The 21023-nt window shown below is 38.3% G+C and overlaps 1 protein-coding gene and 1 pseudogene across 1 annotated transcript in view; one reads left to right on the forward strand and one right to left on the reverse strand.

Annotated features, from left to right (window-relative positions):
• CUNH1orf87 (chromosome unknown C1orf87 homolog) overlaps positions 1 to 100 on the reverse strand; it is a 123038-nt gene extending 122938 nt beyond the window's left edge. Inside the window, 1 exon segment of the mRNA XM_053655642.1 lies at positions 95 to 100. Within this exon segment, the coding sequence (XP_053511617.1) occupies positions 95 to 100 (6 nt within the window).
• LOC119042515 (bridging integrator 3-like) lies at positions 99 to 14232 on the forward strand (annotated as a pseudogene).
• Positions 14233 to 21023: the final 6791 nt, after the last annotated feature.

Genomic DNA, 21023 nt, shown 5'->3' on the forward strand with positions numbered 1-21023 from the left:
CTGAGTATTAATTTTGCCCTCTACAAAAACTATAGCAGTAGACTGTAGCTTGTTTCACAAACTCACTCTAGTCTTCCAGGATAGTACAGCTTACCGCCATGTTGAATGTGAATCATTGGACCAGCATCTGTACTCTCAGAGAAGCAGTGAGAACAACTTCATTTTTTAAAAATGGTGCTATATTGTACTTTTGGAGCTTCTTATGACAAGAGAGAACAAATAGATCTGATTGGTGCAAGAGGTTGTCAGTATTCAAACTAAACCATCTTTTGTAGCTTAGCATTTTCCTGGACTTACCAGTCCCCATTTGAACTTCATCCATCTATTCAGGTGGTTTCATTGCTTACACTGTTACTTTGTGGATTCATCTCAGATGCTCACAACAAGCTCACAGAAGGACTGGTTACAAGCAAACATAGAACCTAAGTCTACTTGATTAGCTTGTACTAATAATCAGTACCCTAATTCAACCCACTACTTCATAAATATGTAGCCTTGGCCTTAAAGGAGACATAGAAATAAAACAGCACAATAGGAAAAATAACACAGAACACTGATTTAGCTTGTGTTGTATCACTAGACATTATATTAATCAATTAATATGTGCTGGACATAGAATTCTATAAAATGGCACAGTTTTTACACACAAGAAAGTAACTCTTGCAAAAGTGATAAGAAAAATAATGGCAATATAAGCTCACAAGATTTTCAGTCTCTTACAGAGTTGAGGACAAAGTATTTTAGAATTTGTAAAATTTAGGGGAGTTGAGCCCAGCCACTTTAGATAGCAGAGTCTTTGTCTGGGTTGAGGAGACTCAGTTGTGAATCCTGACTAGCACCAATTGCTGGTACCCATCTCAGAGGATTTCAGGTTTCATTGTGCAGGCACCAGCATGGAGCATTCATTGTTCCAGCTATGGCTGACATGAAACTCAACACAAAGACAAAAATTGTATGAGTAAGTCTGGCACCAAGTGTATCTTTCATAAAGATAAGAAAAGTAATTTTGACTACTATTTCTTCATAGAGTTTTCCAGTTTTAGTTTGATTTATGAACTCATTTCAGTTTACTTTTTTTCTCCCCATCTCCTTTTTCATCATTATGCACATTAGACAAAAAGATGTTACTGGTCAGCCTTCCCTTGCCCATCTAACTCTTCCGGGGAATAAAAGAATCTCACAGAACTGGAGGAGAATGAAGTAAAAGGTAAAAATCTTTCCATGGCTGATTTAGGAACCTTATAGAGTGCAAGAAAGCTACCAGGATATTGGCCCCTGCTTTAAAGCCACGTGGCTGCCAGTGAAGCACTAGGTATCTGTTCAGGTTTACCACATCTGTGGGAGGCACAAGTCTAAGGGTGACCCAGTAATCCTCATCCTGTGTGATACCCTTTCCCTTGCATGTGGGTAGAACCTGTGGATGTGATGAGTTATCATTTCCACGATTATGCCATTTTTATATATGGCAAAAAGAAATGATCTGTGTGGTCTAATACAATAGCATGAGCCCTTTGGAAGCAGAGGGATTTCTCTGGCTTGTATCAAGAGACACCAGAGAGATTCTAAGCCTGAGAAAGATTTGATATACTATTACTGACTTGAGGGGGCATGTGATGAGAAATGCTTTCTAGAAGCTGAGCAAAGCCAGCAAGAAAATGAGACTTTGGGCCTACAACTGCAAGGAATTGAATTCCACTAGTAACAGGAATGAGCTTGAAAGAAGTCCCTGAGCTCCATATAAGAATGGCCAACTAATGCTATTATTTTAGCTTGAGCAGAAAACTTAGCCATATAGGTTTGAGTAGTATTGAGGGCAAGAGTAGTGTGGGAAATGTAGAAGCCAAAGAACTTATGGCACATGGACATGAACTAAAGGGGGGGGGGATGTGGGTGGGAGGGGGTGTGCAGGGCGGAGGAGAATGAAGGAGGGAAATGGGACAACTGTAATGCCATAATCAATAAAATATATTTAAAAATTAAAAAAGAAAACCTAGCCATATAGTACTAGATTTTTGCCATAACAGCTCTAAGATAATGAATGAATGTTCTGTTAAGTTGCTAAATATGAGGGATTTTTTCAGCAGTAGAAAATGGATGCAATAGCAAAGGCTGGAAATAGTTTGAACTACAGATTTACAGTCAAATATGGTTCATCCTGAGCATGATTTCTTACGTGCTGGATGACTTTGGGCTTAACTTCTCCAAATGTTTATTTCCTCATCCATAATAGGGATAGAATAATATCCACCTAACTTCTAGAATTTTTGCCACAATTAAATGAGATATAATTCATACAATGCCTACTATACAATAAATATTATTTCCCATGCTCCAATAAGACTGAACATGACAATCAATTTAGAAGTGATAGAAACAGACCACGATGGATACTATGACAGGAATTGTACCATAGACATCTCTGGAAGGGGAACAGGTTGGACCTTAGGAGAAGAACATTCGGGTCCCTATTAGGATAGCATATCACATTCTCCATAGTTTGGAACAAGACTAGAACCCAAGAATTGTAGGGTCATTGCTAAAATTTAGTGACTCGCAGCCAGGCGTAATAGAGTACCACATATCATGATCTATATGTGGCTGAGAAATCTACAGATTGGCAATGGTGCCAGCCTGCACCTCTGGGGAAAAAATCTTTTCATTCACTCATTCATTCATTCACTCAGCAAATATTAATGGAACACCTGTATGCATGGTAATTGTTCAAAAATAATAGATTATAGTAGTGAACAAAACGGGTGAACATTTTTGCCCTGTGGAAATAATACTTTAGTGGGGAAAGGCAGTCAATAGACAAAACAGTTTGATGGTGATAAGTGCTAAGGAGAAAAATAACTCCAGAAAGAGGGATAAGACATTTAAGAAAAGAGCTGCTTCCCCACCACAGTTGTAAATAGATAGTTAATACATCACAAAGGAGGGATCATGGAACAGACCCAAGCAGAGAGCCAGATGAATATTTAGGGAAAATATTCTCTAAGAAAAGGGGTCCTGGTTTAAAAGGTTTGCATAATCTGGTGCCTGCTGAGAAAAATAGTAGTATCAGAACCATTCCCCTCACAGTGCCTGGGCAACATTTACAGATTCACTGAAGTAGGTGTTTAAGCAACACCTTACTTACCCCAAGTTGAAATAGAGACCAGCAAAGGACTGGGTTTAATAATATCTCAGGAGTCCATTTAGCTCAGTATGACCATTACCAGAGTTTTATTAATGCTTGTGATGTGGCAGGTCTTGACATTGGTTCTACCAACTCCTCCATGGATAGGAGAGAGGGTCTCCTGTCCTTAAGGAAAACACACTTCTGAAAGAAGAGACAAGACAGACATTTAAAAAGTAAATTGTGATGATTGTGATGAAATAAAGAAACAAGGATGAGCCCAGAACAGAGACTGGCAGGGCAAGGAGCTGCTTTACACAGGGCGAAAGACGAGAAGCTCTGAGCGGATAACATTGAAGCTGATTCCACAGTGACAGAGTGGAGCTGGCACCTGTGCAAAGGTGTGAGGCACATGGTGCTTGGGAAAAGTGTGGGGTTCTTAGAGTTTTCCTCAAGGCCTGACAAATGGATTTGAGTGGATCTAAAACGATCTCCAAGCAGCACTATTCATAGTAGCCCAGAGGTGGAAACAACTCAAATGTTCATCAGCTGATACATGGACAAACAATATGTTCAATGCCCATATGATGGACTATAACTCAGCCATATAAAGGAATGAAGTACTATAAAGGAATGTGGTACGTGCTACTGTGTACACAAATGTTGAAAACCTGATGTTCATTGAAAGTCACTGATCACAATATTGCATGATTCCATTTATATGAAAAGTTCAGAACAGGGAAATCTATAGAGACAGAGAGGAAATTAGTGATACCCAGGGGTGGGAGAATTGGGAAGTGACTACTAGTGGATATGGGGGCTCCATTCCAGGCAAAGGAAGTTTCTAGAAGTAGACAGTGGTGATGGTTGCACAACATCATGAAGGCACTTAATGCCACTGAATGGTACATTTCAAAATGGTTAAAGTAGTAATGTTATGTTATATATACTTTACCACAATAAAAACATATGAAAGAAATTATCTCCCAGACAGACATGACTACAACAACCATTGAACTCTGCGATGTACCAAACTTCTTATACTTCAAACCACACACACTTGAAAGGCAGACCATGGCTAACTTTTCTTTCCCTTCCAAACCACTTCCTCTTTCTTGTGCCTTTGAAACTACAAAAAAACCTGGTATGGTCTTCCCCCTCCCTGCCCTTTCGCTCATGAAAACACATGTGAACATGGTAAAACTGTACCACCCTAGAATTGCACCACACATTGTGAAAGCCAGAGAAAAGTGAACGTTTAGCAGTTGCTTATGCTTTATGACTTCTGTGGGCACCCAGGAGCCTCGCCGTGGTCTCACTCATTTTGCTTTTTATTGAACTGATAGACTGTTTTAAGTGTGTGCTTCTAATTCTTAATTACATGGTCAACATCTTTCCTAACTGGTGCCCTGAATATTTAACCCGGATGACTAAACCATTTCTGGTTTCCTACTTTTATTTTCCAGTGTGTGTCAGAAAGCATGCTGGCAGGAGATCAAACACCCAGGTTTAAAGCTTTGAAGTTGATGTCATGGTAGGTGTTGTAGAGGCAAAAAGACACTAACACAGGAGCAAGCAAGAACATTAACCCTTTAGAGACTGGATAAGTATGTGTCTCATTGATTCACATGTTCCAGGGCACCAGCTCTATCCTTTTATGCATTAGCATGGGGCTGTGGAGGAAGCATAGATTTTGGAGTTGGAGGCTACTTTCAAATTCCATTTCATTTACTCAGCTAAAATTGGACAGGGGGACAAAAAACTAAATTTGCTGAATAGTTTCTTCATCTATAATATGGGGAGGGTTGTTAAAAAAAGCTAACAGTATATATCACAAGCAGCTAGCACAGCATAATTCACAGAAAATAATAAAAGGAAATTAATATTGAACATAGAAATAATAAAAAAAACCTCTCCAGAAAAAAAAAGTGAGTCAATGTTTGAAACGGTGACTCACCAGCATAGAGCAGACAAGGACCAGCTCTAGTCAGACTCAATGTCCTTAATAGATACAGGCTTGTTCAGATTGTTTGTTTCTTGTTGTGTGATTTTGGCAAATTGTGTCTGTCAAGTTTTGGGCTGGCCTGTTTCATCAACAGATCTTTTACTGAGGGTCTGTTGATGGTAAAGTTAGTTTTGTTTACCCAAAAGCCTAATTTTTCCTTGATCTGCAAAAATAGTTTTATTGGGTGTACAACCCTAAGTTTTTAGTTATTTTCTCTTAGGCTTCTAAATCTATTTTTCCATTCCACTTAGTTTCTCTAATGGTTTTGGAGAAGCTTGGTGTCAGTCTAATTATTGTTTCCTTATAGGTGAGTTAACTCTTCTCTTTATTTGCTTTTCAGATCGGTCTTTATCTCTGGTACTCTTTTGTGTTACTATGAGAGGCCTAGGTGTAGATTTGTTTTATTTATGCAGCTTCAGAGTCATTGGATTTCTGTCATCAAGGTTCAAACATTCTTAGTGATTGTCTCTTCAACTATCTTCTCCATTTTTAAAACCATCTTTGACAGAAGTACAATTAAAGATATATCAGACCTCCTCATTTTATTCCCCTGTTCTCATAAACTCTTTTGTGTTGTCTGTATTGTCATATGTATTACATTATGGGTAATTTCATTAGATGCTTCTGCAGTTTATTCAGGTACTCTTCAACTATCTTACCTAGTACGTAATGTTTTGTTTAAGTTTTTAAACTCACTTATTACGTAGTCAACATTTAGAATTTCCCTTTGATTCTTTCTCAGGTCTCCTGGTTCATTTTTAATAATTGCTTGACCCTAGCTTGAAGTTCTGTCACTTCTGTAAACTTACTGAAAATACTTACGTATGAGCTCTTTGAGGATTTACTTTTACTGTGGTTTTTTTTCTGCTTACTCTCACTCATGGTGCTTTGGTTTTGTAATTTTTTTGTGTTTTGTGCTATGTGTGATTTAGACATGGTTATTGTATACTTACGTTTGCTGGGGCTTTGCATTTGGAACTTCCATGGGAGCCAGATTAAGGGTGCTTTTTTTAAAGAGCAGAATTATGTTTGCTTATTTTAAGTGCTGGAAAGTACTCTTAACAAAACAGTTTTAAATTAAAAATTTAAGCTGTGGTTTTGGGAATGATGATCCTGTTGGTACAGACAACAACTGTGCTGAGAGATTTTTGTTCTTTCCATTCCTATCCAAGGATAAAAGAGCTAACTTTTTAGTGGGATACTTTTCTCTTTTCCCTCATTTTGTAGGTCACATTTTTATTAATGATGTAGTGATTTGGGAATCTCCACTATTCCTGGGTTCTCTATTTCTGCCTCTTACCTTGCACTGGCCCCATGTCTCACAGACTCACCTTGGGTAGATTGTAGGTTATAATAAATATTTATGTCTGTAAATATACACAAAAAGTATCATCTTTTTGCAGTTTTGCTTATCTATCTAAGTTCATGTTTTTACTTTATATCTCACTATCAAGAATTTTTCTTACGGTTTTGTAAACTCAGTTTTACATTTACAGATTTCCTTTTTTTTTAATTTTATTCATTATTTCCAGGTATTTTTCAGTGAGAGTATTGATAGGGTTTTCAGTGAATCATTTTACAGAACAAAATCACAAATTTTATTTCTCAAATCCACTTCTAAACCTATATACTTGCCTAGAAAATAATCACTTTCATTGAGAATTTCAAAATTTATTATATTAGATTGCACAAATGTTTTTGCAATAATCTCCCCAGTAACATTTACATATTTATCTCCATTTCATTCTAATTTTATATATTGTATTGTTTCCCCATTCAGTTTTTTTTAAATGAATGGCTAATTAATTTTATTAATTTTTGTCTAGGGAAATCATATAGGACTTATTCACCAATTTTTTATTTAATCTATTTTCTAAGTGTTACTAAGTATAGAATTAATATATTTTAATCTACTCAAATTCTGTGAACTTTCATCTTAGTTCATCTTTGGCAAAGTTAAATGGATTTTGGTATTAATGTTTTTATTTGTAATTTTTCAGAGATTTCTAGGTATATTCTAGATATCTTATTTTTTTTACATATTATTAAGATACCATGTCTATATTTCTAAATTTTCAATTCAGAAATAAATTTTCTATGATCGGTTTGCTGTTTGTTTCTAGTATTGTTTACTTTTGCCAAAAGTATAATATGTAATAGTTTTATTTTCTGAGTTTCTTGAAGGTTTTACATTTTTTTCTAGTATATGATACTTAATAAAACTATTCCATGGGTCCTTAAAAGGACAGTATATTTGCCCTGGCTTATGTGGCTCAGTGGATTGAGCACTGGCCTGCAAACCAGAGAGTTACCGGTTCAATTCTCAGTCAGGGCACATGTCTGGGTTGTGGACCATGTCCCTGGTGTGGGGTGCACAAGAGACAACCACACATTGATGTTTCTTTCTTTTTCCTTTCTGTCTAAAAATAAATAAATAGAATCCTTTTTTAAAAGAACTGTATTTTATGTTTGTACATAATATATTTTGATTTAGCTCTATTTTAATTTATGTATCTAGCTATTTCTCCAGGTTAGCATATAAGTAGCATATACCTACTGATTTCAAATGATATTATTTGAGTGTTCTGTCCTCACAAATTTTTAGCTATTTAACCTGCATTTTTATGAGTTTTACTTTATACACTTCAGTTTTATATATTTTAATTCTTAAAAGATAGAGTTATAGTTTCATCATGGCTCATATTTTTAGTAAACTTCCTTAAGAGATTTAAGCCATTTTGCTTTAATTTTACTTGTGTATAATAATAATGTATTCTATATTTTTTTCACTATTTGTCATTTTTCCTGCTGGTTTTTTTCATTGTTTTTCAAAGATGTTTTGTTTCAGGCATATCAATTTTTATTTTGATTTAACCTAAACATTAAAAAAGTTTATCTTAATCTTATTATGATTCTTAACTATTATTTTAAGAAAATTGTTATGGTCTTACATCCGTCCTTTACATTTTCTGTTGTTTTAAAAATTTTGTCTTTGCTTTTTCCTTTCTCTTAGGTATATCCTTACTACATTAGGAGATTTTTGGCTTTGTTCTCCTCACCCAGTAATTTGAAAGGTGTATTGCTTCCTTTTAGCTTTATTCATAGCTTTAGGTCCATTACATAAAATTATACTTATAATTTTAAGTAATTTGCTCACATTTGTATTTACTAATATGGCATCTTCAGCGTCAGAATTTTATCTATTTACTGTCCTGTGATAAAGGAGGACTATCACTTTTCACCAGTTTCTGCTCTTTTAATAGATGTTTTTGTTTATATAACCTGGAAATTTTATAGTTTTTGTTAAGTTAATTTATTGTTATTTTCATATTACATATAGTTTTGATATACCAAAGACTGTTTTGTAACTATAACTACTATTGTTTAGATTTAATTCTAGGCTGCATGTAGAACTATTCATTGCCAATTATTTCGCATTCAATTTCTTTACTTTGACTATCAGTTTTGATGTCTTTTTTCTGAAGAAGTATATGTTTGAGTAGATTTATGAGGAATGGTATATGAATAACATAGCTCCAGAAACTTTATTAATTAGAATGTTAAATTTCTGTTGAATGTTATTTAAAAATCCACAAAATAATAGTGGTCTAAATAAAACAGATGTTTATTTCTTTTTGCTATAAATCATAACAGACATATAACACAACCTAATAAGATAAGCTAATATATTGTAAGAACTGCCTATAGTTGTGCTTTGTACATATGATCTCATTTAATCTTCGGAAAGCCATGAGGTGGTATTTAGTCTCCCCTATTCTAGAGACAGAATACTGCAGCTCAAAGGGCAGATGTTTCTGGTCCAATGATAGCAAGCAGCACACCTTGGAGTTTAAGTCAGTGTTACCTCCTTCTCCTGTGATTTTCACTTTTAGCTCCCTGCCTCTGAGGAATTACAGGGCGTAATAGAGGTAAATCTAAAGTGCTACAGGGATAGAGCTGAGCAATCGGTGAATTCTTTCTGGGAAGAATCTTCCAGGGAAGTGTCAGACAGCAGGAGATATTTGAGAACAGCTTTGAATAATTAATACAAGTTCCCTGGGTGAGCAAGAAAGGTGAAAGCCTTCTAGGCTGAGAATATGCCATGAATGAAAGTTTTGTGCCTTAAAGAAATTAATCAAACTTTTCTCCTTTTTGTTTCCAGACAGAATAAGTACTTACTAAAAGGCTTACTAGCTTTCTTTAGTCATCCTTTTTGCTCATTGCTGCAGACATGCTACTTGCTTCTCTAAAATTGTCCTACCTTTCCTTCTTAGTAACAAAATCCTAGTTTTAGTGGAGCTAGCAATGTACGCAGCTAAAAGATTATGTTTCCCAGGCTCCCTTGCAGCTTGAGAATAGAAAAATAAATTATTGAGAGGACATTTGGGAAAATTGTATAAGAAATTGATAGACAGCTGACTTTTACTTTATCCTTATGTTTTTTTAAAATTTCTATTTAGTTATTTTTCAAGTACAGTTTTCTGTCTATTTCTTCCATTCCAGCCCACCCCTCCCCCATGCACCCCACCTCCCTCCCATTTTTACCCCCCTTAGTTATTGTCCCTGTGTCCTTTATACTTGTTCCTCTAAATCTCTCCCATTTTCCCCTTAAATTCCCTCCCCTCTCCCCTCTGGTTGCTGTCCCCCTGTTCTCTATTTCAGTGTATTTGTTTTTATTTTGCTTGCTTGTCTGTTTTGTTGTTTAGCTTCCTGTTAAAGGTGAGATCATATGGTATTTGTCTTTCAACCCCTGGCTTATTTCACTCAGCATAATGCTTTCCAGTTCCATCCATGTTGTTGCAAAGGGTAGTAGTTCCTTCTTTCTCTCTGCTGCATAGAATTCCATTGTGTATATGTACCACAATTTTTTGATCCATTCATTTACTATCCTTATGTTTTGATTCCTGCTTTGAATGGAGTATTCATGGTCATGGGTCCAGTGGCTATCTGAAACAAACCATGGGTTAACCTTGGGAATGGAAACCACATGAATCTGGTAACAAAGTGAAAGTCAGAAAGAGCTTGGGTACCTGATGACAGTGTGAAGTCACCATACTCATCCTAAACGCCTATTTTAAGATATATGTTATGTGAAAAATAAATTTCTAGCATTTATGCTGCTATTATTTCTATTCTGTGCTAGTATTGGCCAATTACAATTCTCACTGACATGTCCCCAGTTCAGCATCCATTCTAGGAGCGTAGGTGACTGGGACATTTACACATGCTGATGCCTAGAAATCACTATTTGGAAAATTCACAGAAATACTGAGAGAATTTTCCAGCTGGACTCCATTCCCAAGTTGGATCTCAAAGGCAGTTTCATACCAACCATATAACCTGGAAGAATTCCAGAAGCCTTTTAAGAAGACGAAGTGGCTGCTGTTGCTGCTGATACTGCTCTAGTTTAGTGAAAACTGAAAGGCCGGAATGATGACCTTTCAAGAAGAACAAATGTTGTTAAATAATGGATTTCGTCCCACCTCATGCTACAGTCAAGAGCAAGAGAATGAAGAGGGAATCCTATTCTTCTATTAATAACTCCTCAGTCAGTTTCATGCTGACAAAGCAGAAATCAACTGTAAAATTAGCAATTTTGCCTGCAAATTAGTCCCTTGCAAAGCCATAAAAAGAGGAAAGGAATTAAGAAAAATTCTATTAATGAAGTCAAGGATGGAAAATCCAAGAGTGATAGAGCATAAATACCCCGACAACTGATACTTATTTTAAGGAAGATATTACCCAGGTTTGAAATAGCTGCTTATAGCTGTATATGAAGAAAGTGTTAATTTATAGTCCTTGGATCAGTGGCCTTTCTTAATGGCTCCTTAGAGCAAATCTATCAGAACTTGAGGAGCACAAGGTTTAGGCTGATGTTAATAAAAACTAACCCATCTACCCTTATCTGAGATATTATTCTTCTAGTGTAGAAAGGCAATGTACTAAGTGGAAAGAAGTTAACTTCAGAGGCAGAAAAAGTGAGCTTTGAACCTGGCTCTGCTCCTGCACTAGCCTTGGGAACATCTTTTCATCATCCTGGGCCTCTTACTTATTATGTCTTCTGTCAAAACAGAGGGTGATCGTGTTTCATTGTGTTAACATTAAATTAAGTACCGTGCAAAGAATTTGGCTCTTAATAAGTTGTTAGCAAATGTTACTCCTTTTCTCCTTTCCCTTCAAGACCAGAGGCCCAGGAAGTACAAACCTCACAAAACCAGGCAAAGCAGTTACACTTAGCTTTGTGCCATTTTCCCCATAAGTAAATCAATCCCTACAGAGGAGCTAAATATGTTTTCATAATTTATAACTGGTGTCAAGCAATAGGCTCCTATTTGCAATTTTATGAAAACGTTAAATCAGTGTCCAGTGGGGGGAGAGGGTAATCAGAAAGATGAAACTGAGATCCCTTTAGTGCTAAAAGGCAGGGAGCCCCATTTCCAAGAAATTTGAGCTTCTGAACTTGGCACAATTTGCTTCATTTGTAGTTTTGGTAGTTTCCACTATCACAGTCATCCAATATTTCTTAAGTTCCAAGGGGATATGAGGAATTAGTGCTCTTTCGGAGGTCCTAGGTGAGTCTCAGTCATTCCTGTTTTCTTAGTTCAAGAGAGTGTTTCATCTCTGAAACACACATTTTCAGTCCTAGGGCTGAAAAATGGCAAGATATAGACAAAGCAAATCAATCCACAATGCACATGGAAGACCGACAGTATTTGAAGGGGGATAAATCATTGAAAAAGACCTGAATAGCATGTTAAAAATTTTTTTTTAACTGATGGCTATAACTTACAAGACTGGGCAAATTTACAAAAATCTAAGTATATTAGGAACACAAGTCATCACTTCTGAAGGTTGTATTGTATTCCCCAAATGTTTTCCCTTCTTCCTCTTCGGATCTTAAGATCATAGGATCTGGTTTAGGTGGGACACTTAGAAACAAATTCTTCCACTATCTCAGCACTGAGTGGTTTTTCTACTTGGGTTTGAGCACCTCCAGGGACAGAGAAAAACATGCTCCCAGAGCAGTTCAGTTCACATGTGCACTGAGAAGCTCTGATGTGTTGTGCAGAGGATGTGTATTAGTTTCCTAGGGCTGCCATGACATAGTACAGTAGTCTCCCCGTCTTTTTAAAACTTAATTCTACTAAAAATTTATAGAATTTATCGGAGTAACATTGATTAATACAATTATATAAATTTCAAGCATACGGTTCTATTGTACATCATTTGCATATTATACTATATGTTCACCATCCAAAGTAAAGTCTCCTTCCATCACCAGTTATCCCCCCTTTACTCTCTTCTACCTTCCCCCTTCCCTGTTATAATCACCATACTGTTGTCTGGTTCTATGAGTTTTTTTTCTTAGTCTCCCCTGCCCTTGTTATCAGTTTTGCTTTCCATGGTTTCAGTCCCTGCCACAGTCCCTCCCCCCACCAGTCAACTGCAGTCTGAAAATATTAAATGGAAAATTCCAGAAATATACAATTTATAGATTTTAAATTGCACACTGTTCTGAGTAGTGTGATAAAATCTTGTGCTCTCAGCTCTGTCTTGCCCAGGATGTAAATCATCCCTTTGTCCAGCATATCCACCTGTATATGTTCCTGTCCATTGGTCACGTAGTAGCCATCTTGGTTATCAGGCCAGTTGTCACAGTATTGCAGTGTTTGTATTCAAAGAACACTGATTTTACTTAAGGGTGTCCCCAAACTGCAAGAGTAGTGATGGCGGCAACTCAAATATGCCAGAGAAAAGACATGAGTACTTCCTTTATGTGAAAAAATATTTTGAGACAGAGAGAGGCCATATTTATATAACTTTTATTATAGGATACAGTTTGTTGTAATTATTCTATTTTATTAATAGTTGTTGTTCATCTCTTTCTGTGCCTCATTTATCAGTTAAACTTTATCACAGGTGTGTGTATAGAAAAAATATATATATGGAATTTGGTACTATCATGGGTCAGGCATCCACTGAGAATCTTGAAATGCTCCCTATGGATAAAGGGAGACTACTGTACCACAAACTAGGGGACATAAAACAACAGAAGTTAATTATGTCACAGCTCTGATTGTTACAAGTTTGAAATCAGGGTGTTGGCAGGGCCCAGCTCCCTCAGAAATCTGTAGGAAAGAAGCCTTGCCCCGAGCTCCTTGCCCCTGCACTGATATGAGCCCCTCTGAGCATTCTTGTATATATAATGTTTCATGCATATGTTTGTGTTGACTTTGCCCCAGTGTAATTTTCCACTCTAAGTAAAGTAAGTATGTTTTTTTTAAAAAAGAAAGAATACAGGTAAACTGAGTTGCAACCAAGGACCCCAGTGTCAGGGCCACATTCAGGACCCTGAGCTGATTGCCTTTTAAGACTGGGCAGCCCCCAAAATAGATCATTGCCCGAACAGTGAAGAGAGACCTTGAAAGGGAGTAGTAAGAAACTCTAGCAGCTGGAAGTGCAGACCAAGAGGCTTCAGGACACGAAGGAGAACTCGGATGATGACCTAGCCATGCCCAAATCTGCTGTGAAAATATTCCTAGATGTCTTCTTCAATCCTCTCTGTGAGCAAGACCAGGACTTTCTGAACATGGTGACAGTGCTGGGCATGGCCATGAAACAGAGGGATGCCTTCAACCAGGAAAAGGTGAACCAGATCCGAAGGACTTTGACTGAATCCTTAAAAGAGTTTGGCAGGTCTTCCCAAGCCTCAGCATGGCAGCGAAGCAGTGAGAGCAGGCCTTACAGGATAATAGGTGATTGAAGGCTGATGTAGAAAAGTACAAGGAAAAGGAAAAGGCAGGGCCGGTGCTGGCCGAACTTCACCAGGCCCAAGACAAGCTTCAGCCTGTGTGGAAAGACTTGGAAGCCAGATCAAGCAGTTCCTGGATGAAATGCTGCGGTTCTCCAATAACCAACTCGACTACCCCCCGCACAGCTTTGAGTTCCTGATCCTAGCGCAGACGGCACAGTACTCTGAAATGCTTAAGATCTTTGGAAACCTGTCCCATCAACTGGACCAGCTAGCCACCCAGATAAGCAGCAGGAGTGGGAGAATGAAGCCAAACTGAGTGAGTTCAGAGGCTTCTCTGTGGTGGCAGCTGACTGAATGTCTATTACCCTGGGAAGACAACTGGGGTATCAGTCAATCTCTCTAGTTTTTTCAAGTGTAAGCTCAGGCATCAACCCCACAAACAGCCCTCCCTTTGGGAAGAGGATGACAGCTGGAGGGTTGGGGCAGAGGCAGCTCTTGTTCTATCTCACCAGCTCTTTAGAATAAGCCTGGCACCAGGAGGCCCAAGCAGGCTACTATCTCCCCACCCAATAGCAAGAGTTTGCAGACACCAGTAAGCAGTGTAGAAAAAACCCCGGGGGCTTTCTTATTTCCACAAATCCATCTAAAATGCATCCTGGCCTAAGGCCAGAGCATCCAGCCTTTGAAGGGCATGGGCTTTGTCAGCTCATTTGAGGTCTTAACCTAGCTTGCATGGTTGGGATCACATCAATCTCCGTAAGACATTGTGGGGAGTCCACCCATTCTCATTTCCTTTTTCCACTTCAAAGACTCTCTTTCCCTCTCTCCCTCCCTCTTTTTTTTTTTTTTTCCCTTGGGAGAGGCCTGGGATACTGCCTTGGGGAACCTGAGAGAGCCTGATTTTCCAGTTTGGAAAGACCCAACCTATGAGCACAACAAAGGCTAGTTTAGCTCACTTCTATCCCTAGGTCAAGTGCAGGGGAGATCTTCAAGTATTCTAGGTTTACCAGGTCACTGAGAATTAGCTTATACTCATATAAACATCCTAGCACAGAAAATGTCACAGGTCAGTTCACAGGCCTCAAAGCAAAAACAGTGGATTTGTGCAGGCAGTTTATCCTGGGTCAGAAAGAGAGAGCAAAGCCCTTAGGCAGTTCTTCAAGAGAAGAATAGGCAGGAAAGAATTCTAGATACAGGTCAGTGGCCAGGAGAAGGAAGTACAGTGGATGGCTCTTCTAATGGGGCCCCAGGGTACCTTGCCAGAAGCCTGCATTGCTGCCCCTGGGGCATTTGGCTTCCTGTGTTGCACTGAGTAAAGACAATGAAGGAGGAGTTCTAGCCGGAAACCCAAATTACACCTTTGCAGTGACTGGTCCCAAAAGGTCAGGACGGAACTAACAGTTTGCTTCATTTTTTGCCTCTATCCCCCAACTTAGGACTCACAGGGGAAAGCCAGATGTGCTCCCCCCCACCAATTATATTGGATGCCCTTCTTCTAGTCGGTCCACCTCCAGCCTCCCCAGGCCAACACCTTCCATTAGGACTGACCTTCCCTTTTTGCCATTGTAAAGCTTTCTCACTTCGCAGGCTGCCTTTCATTTGAGTCTCCGCCAAATGCCAAGTGCTAGTGGTAGCTGACTCTCTTGCTCTCAGTAAGCAATGCTTGTGCTCATTGGACTGTCTTTGCTTAGCTTTGCAGAGATTAGAGGAGCAAATAAACTGCTAAAAAATGCCCTCCCCTCAAAAAACAAAACACTCCACCTAGACGGTTTTTGTGATACTACGCTTATTGATGAAATAGTTCCATTAATAAAGCTCTATACATCAAAAAGCTTTGAATTTGACCAGGTTGCCCATTAATTCATCTCTGAAAAAAGTAAGGGAAGTAAGTGACATTTAATTTTAGCTGCTATATTTTACAGCATTAAAAAGCTTATGCATTAGGTAGTTTTCAAAATGTTATACTATGTGCAATAGCATTTAGTAGCTAGAGTCCATCATCTCACCCGTATTCACACAGAGAGGTCTCCTCTGAGAGCTGAATGCTAAATAGCTGGCATTTAATGACAAAAGAACTTCTAACCTGAGTTTTCTACCGCCAATATGGACTTTTTACTCTGAGAGCTGGTCTCCTGAGCCATATTTTGTCATGCCAGTGAAGACATGCCAGCGATTACCTCGTATGTAACTTGGCATTAGAGTACCAGATCTGTCTGATGGTGGTGGCAGACGCTATGATTGTATCCAGGTAAATAAAGGACTATTTTTAAAGATGCCAATTTGAAATACAAATCAAGAGTTCAACGTATTCAGAACTGAGTTTTGAGCAATCTGGTATCCTGAAGGCTCCCAAGATTCTCTTGGTGGTCAGCCACCCTTGGCATTTCCTGGCCTCGCTCCAGTCTCTGCCTCCATCATCACATGGCCACCCATCTTCTGTCTGTGTGTCTCTCTTATTGTAATGGCATCAGTCATTTTTAATTAAGGCCCCACCCTATTGCAGTATGACTTTATTTTAACTAGTTACATCTGCAATGAGTATTTCCAAATAAGTTTACATTCTGAGGTACTTGGGCTTAGTGATATGGGAAACTTTGAAGAACCTCTGTTTAACCTTTATTTGCCCAGGCCCCAGGTGCCCTAGGGAGAATGATAGGATTGTCTAGGATAAGTAAACAACAGTGCATTAGCTAGGACTGAGATTAACACCCCTGCTGTTAAAAACTGACCTTCGAGTTTAGCCTTTGTACTCTGCTTCTGCCCCATAGCTAGAACTAACTTCCACATTCCACTTCTGTATCCTGCTTTGCTACATAGACAGGAAGACCCTGTAGACTATATAAACCCCAAGAATCCTTTGTTCAGGGCTCAGAATTTGGAGATGACTCCTCTGGGCCCGTGCACATAGAAATAAACCTCGTACTCCAGAAACCCTCAGTGTCTGGTTGCTTCATTTTCCTGCAACATTAGGACTTCAATATTGTCATATTTGGGATACAACTTATTTATAACAAGATGTAAAAGTGGGTTAGTACTAGGTCCTTGTTATAGATAACTCCACATCCCATAGTTTATAGAAATGCAGGCTTAGAAGTTAGACAAACTTAGCTTTAAAGCTCAGCCAAGCCCACATAGAAGCCATGTGACCTTAGCCAAGTTACTTAAGCCACAGTTTCATCTTCTAAAAAACTGGGACAAAAAATTTGAGAAAATTAAATAAATGAAAGGTTAAAGAGTGTGTATCAAGGTGATTAACAAAGGGTGGGCACTGAATAAATGCAATTTTTTCTTTTCAATACCATGACTTAATTGTCTAATCAGTATTCACTCATACATGTACATTCATTCTTTCAGCAAGGTTTATTGAGCACCTAATATATGCCAAACACTGAGATATTATTCTTAGCCGGATTTTAGTTGAAAAGTTTATTTAGCACAATGCCAAAACAAATTCAAGATAAGAAAAATAGTCACTAGCCCACATCCTGAGTATTGAAGGGTGATAAAGGGAAAAAGAACTAGCATTTATTGAGTGTTTACCACATAACACGCTGTCCGAGTTGAATTATATATTATCTCAGTGAATCGGAAATCAACCTGGGGAAGTAGTTGTTCAATTAAGTAAACTTGAGTTCAGGGAAGTGAAGAAACCAGTGTATGAACACCCAGCTAGTAATTACTAAGAGCCTTTCCTCCTGACACATGCAGGAATCTGTGCAGTTGGTCAGGCATTTTGCTGTGAAACTGAAGATGCAGGATGCAGGGATAAATGAGTAAGAACAGTGACTCAGTCCTCCTTTCCCAAAACCCTTGACTCTATGCATTATAGGGCAGTTTATCTTCAAGCAAACTCTCAGGCCATTTTTCTACTCAGTTCTGTCTTCTTTTCTTTCCATATTACAAATGAGAGCAATTCAAGCAAAGCTTAAGTTGTGCCAAATTCTGTTTACTTTATGCTCAATGGATTTGGAGAGATCCACTAGCACTCTTTACCCTTTACTCTTCAAATCAGACTGGCAAGAGATGAAATCAATGGTCATATCTCAGGACCCATTTCAAGGTTTCCATTTTCTGAATTCTGTGTTCTAAGAAACCATACACCTATACAATAGCCGAAAAATTTTCCAGCTTTACAGTCTTCCCCACAGATTGCCAGTATCTTCCTGCATCACTTCCTAAGGACTCATAAACAATAGTGCCAGGTAACAAGCTCTCCATATGGTTTGTCTTTTCAGAGAAATCCTAGCAGCTTGGAAGACCATGATAGCCATAGAATTGATGCCTACCCCTATGTTCTTTTTCTTCATTTTATTGCTTGTGTGGTTCATATATTCTCCTGGATCCCAGCAGGAATCCTAAATAATATATTCCTTCTGTTCTTTGGGGTAACCTACTTCAAAACTATTACAGGTATTTTATCCTAAATTTGCTGAGGTTTAAGATGTAGGTTTTACTTGATTCATTTGTCCACATGTGGTTGTGAGTCAAAGTCTATTCAATATTAAAAAGGATGACTTCTCACTGGCATTTCTGTCAAAGAGGATCTGCTTTCAGAAACTAAGCAGCAGGAACCCTCTAGAGAAATGGTTCTTGACTGAGGGCAATTTTGCCACTACTGTCCCCCACAACCTAGGGAACATTTGTCAATGTTTGTAGATAATTTTGGTTGTCATAACTGGCATGTGTGTTGGTGCTATGGGCATCTATTGGGTAGAGGCAAAGGATGCTGCCAAATACACTATAATCACTCTTCCATAAGGAAGAACTATCTGGTACCAGTCTCAGTACTAGGACTGAGAAGACCTGACCTAGAGGAATATTTTTCTCCTGCAATTTTTAGGCATCACCTTGAAAATTTTTGTGACCTGTGTTCGAGGCTCAAATCAACCACTTATTAATTATTTTAATATCTTCAAAAAGTTTAATGCTTTTGGACATTAGCTTGCTTGTATGTAAATTGAGGGAAGTGACTTTGGGGAACAAAATTGGAACAAGTTGAGTCACTAATTTTATTTTATGGTCAAAGGAAAAATGTTTAATATTTATGGATGTTCATTGAAGAGCTATTTGTCATAGTTAATATTATAAAACAGTTCTGTTTACATGATAGTTCATTTATTTCATAGAATACTATGAGGATTGTACAAAAAGAAGTTCTCATAACACAGAAAATGCCTTTATTATAATGTTAAGAAGAAGAATAATGGGATTCAGATTTGTATGTAAAGTAGAGCAGAGGAAAATGCATCACTTCATTTTCTGAGCTGCTTCTCTCCATCTTTCTCACTGTTGCGCTCATCACAGTGTCTAAGATTCACTTGTTTATGTGTGTGTGTCTTCATGACCAGACAATGCATTTTTGTGTGGATTATGGTGAGGTCTTAGTCACCTGTTTCCCCGGTGTCTTGTGGGTAACTAATTGCATGGTGTCTCGTGAGAAAGGTAGGTGCTTCATAATTTGGTTTGCTCGTATCAAAAAAAGCAGGCAAAGTTTTGTATACCTCAGAGTTGTTGAGAGCAATAAATGAGGCAATGTTTATAAAGATCATAACATGCTATGTCTAATACACAGGGACCATTCACTAAAATTAGTTATTGTGATTACTTGCATCCCAGCTCTGCCAATAATAAGACATGTGATCTTGGCAAAGTAAATTCAGGTCTTGTCTTTTCTTTTTTATCTTATTCACCTCCTTTCAGCCCCCATAAATGATGATCTGTACTAGATTATCTCAATTCTCTTTCCTGGATTCTAGATTTTTATGTCCTTTGATTCTAAGCATTGAAAGTTTCAGGAGACTTGTTGGAAGTCTATTCCTGTGCAGACTTGATAGAGCTGAAAATGACTCCATCGACTGTGGTCCAAGGAGGCTTTGAGGCTGGGGGAAGTCATCAGGAGGGACAGTAGTGGCAGGTGGGTGGGACATTGTGATACAGGGAAAAGAGCACTGGGTTAGGCTTCAGAGAACTGGGAACTAGCTCAGGTATTGTGTGCCTGCATATATCATTTCTCCATGGCAGTATCCAACTTTCTCACCAGTACTATCAGAACAAAACATACAGCAAATGCAAGAATGCTCTCTCCTAGCTCTTACTTTATATGATTTTGGCCTATTCATGTCTTGCTGGGTGGGCTATTCTGAATTTATTCCTCTATGTGGTGGTTATACCCAAACATACCATGCCCTTCTCCCTCACTCTTTGTCTCTGGATTTTGAAGACAATGCTTTTTATCTTTTCATTTGGACACTTGCTTATTAACCACTCTTTTTTTTTTTTTGCTGTATGGAAATACTAGAAGAATACAAGGTGTTTGTGTGAATGTCTTAGGGTCCTTTCTTTCTGTATCAGAATGACCATAATGAGGCTCATGGGACTCACTTAAAGAAAAACCATCTGGTACTGAGAAACCAAAGGCAGTGGGAAAATCCTTCACAGGAACCAGAGAGGTTGGAGGAATAACAGATCAGAAGTCTCCTGGAAACAGATTAATAATAACGAATAAATAATTAAATCTTAGACTTAGCTAGTCTTGCTCCAGAAAGAACAACAGGTAAATGAAGGCAATTTTAGACTCAGTGTTTGAATCAAATTTGTAACAACTGCTAATCTATAGAACAATGAAACCAACCACCTCCCAAGGTAGGGAGCTTCCAGCTGAAGAATGGAAAGCTTTAATACTGAGGAAGATAGCTTCTGATGAGAGGAAAGATGTACTAATCTCTAAATTTTGGGGGGCTCTGAAACAGTGGTTCTGCCCATGAATGCAGCCTTGCTCAGACAGCACGGATACCCTGGAGCAGCTTTGATAGCAGATGCCAGGCACTGCACCAGAAGCCTTAACATTTTCACAATGACCCTAGAAAGAGGCCTTAACAATTTCATTTGGCAGATAAGGAAAGTGTGCCTCAGACAGGAAAACGAAGTGTTTTTCCCAAGCTTGTAAGAGTTACAGTAGGGTTTGCTTTTGTATCTGGTGAAGAATCTTTAAGAAGCCCCAAATCAGCAGTTCTTATTGTTTTGGCTGCACTGGTTTGGCTTCCTAGACTCTTCCCAGGGGTTCCAGTCAAAGGACAGCATGTTAGCTGCTTTGTACATAGAGGAGGAACAAATGACCACACTCTTTGACAAACAGGAGGAAGGAG

This window comes from Artibeus jamaicensis, unplaced genomic scaffold (assembly GCF_021234435.1).
Source record: "Artibeus jamaicensis isolate MK-2021 breed Jamaican fruit bat unplaced genomic scaffold, CSHL_Jam_final scaffold_1019, whole genome shotgun sequence".
In the NCBI taxonomy this organism is placed as follows: domain Eukaryota; kingdom Metazoa; phylum Chordata; class Mammalia; order Chiroptera; family Phyllostomidae; genus Artibeus; species Artibeus jamaicensis.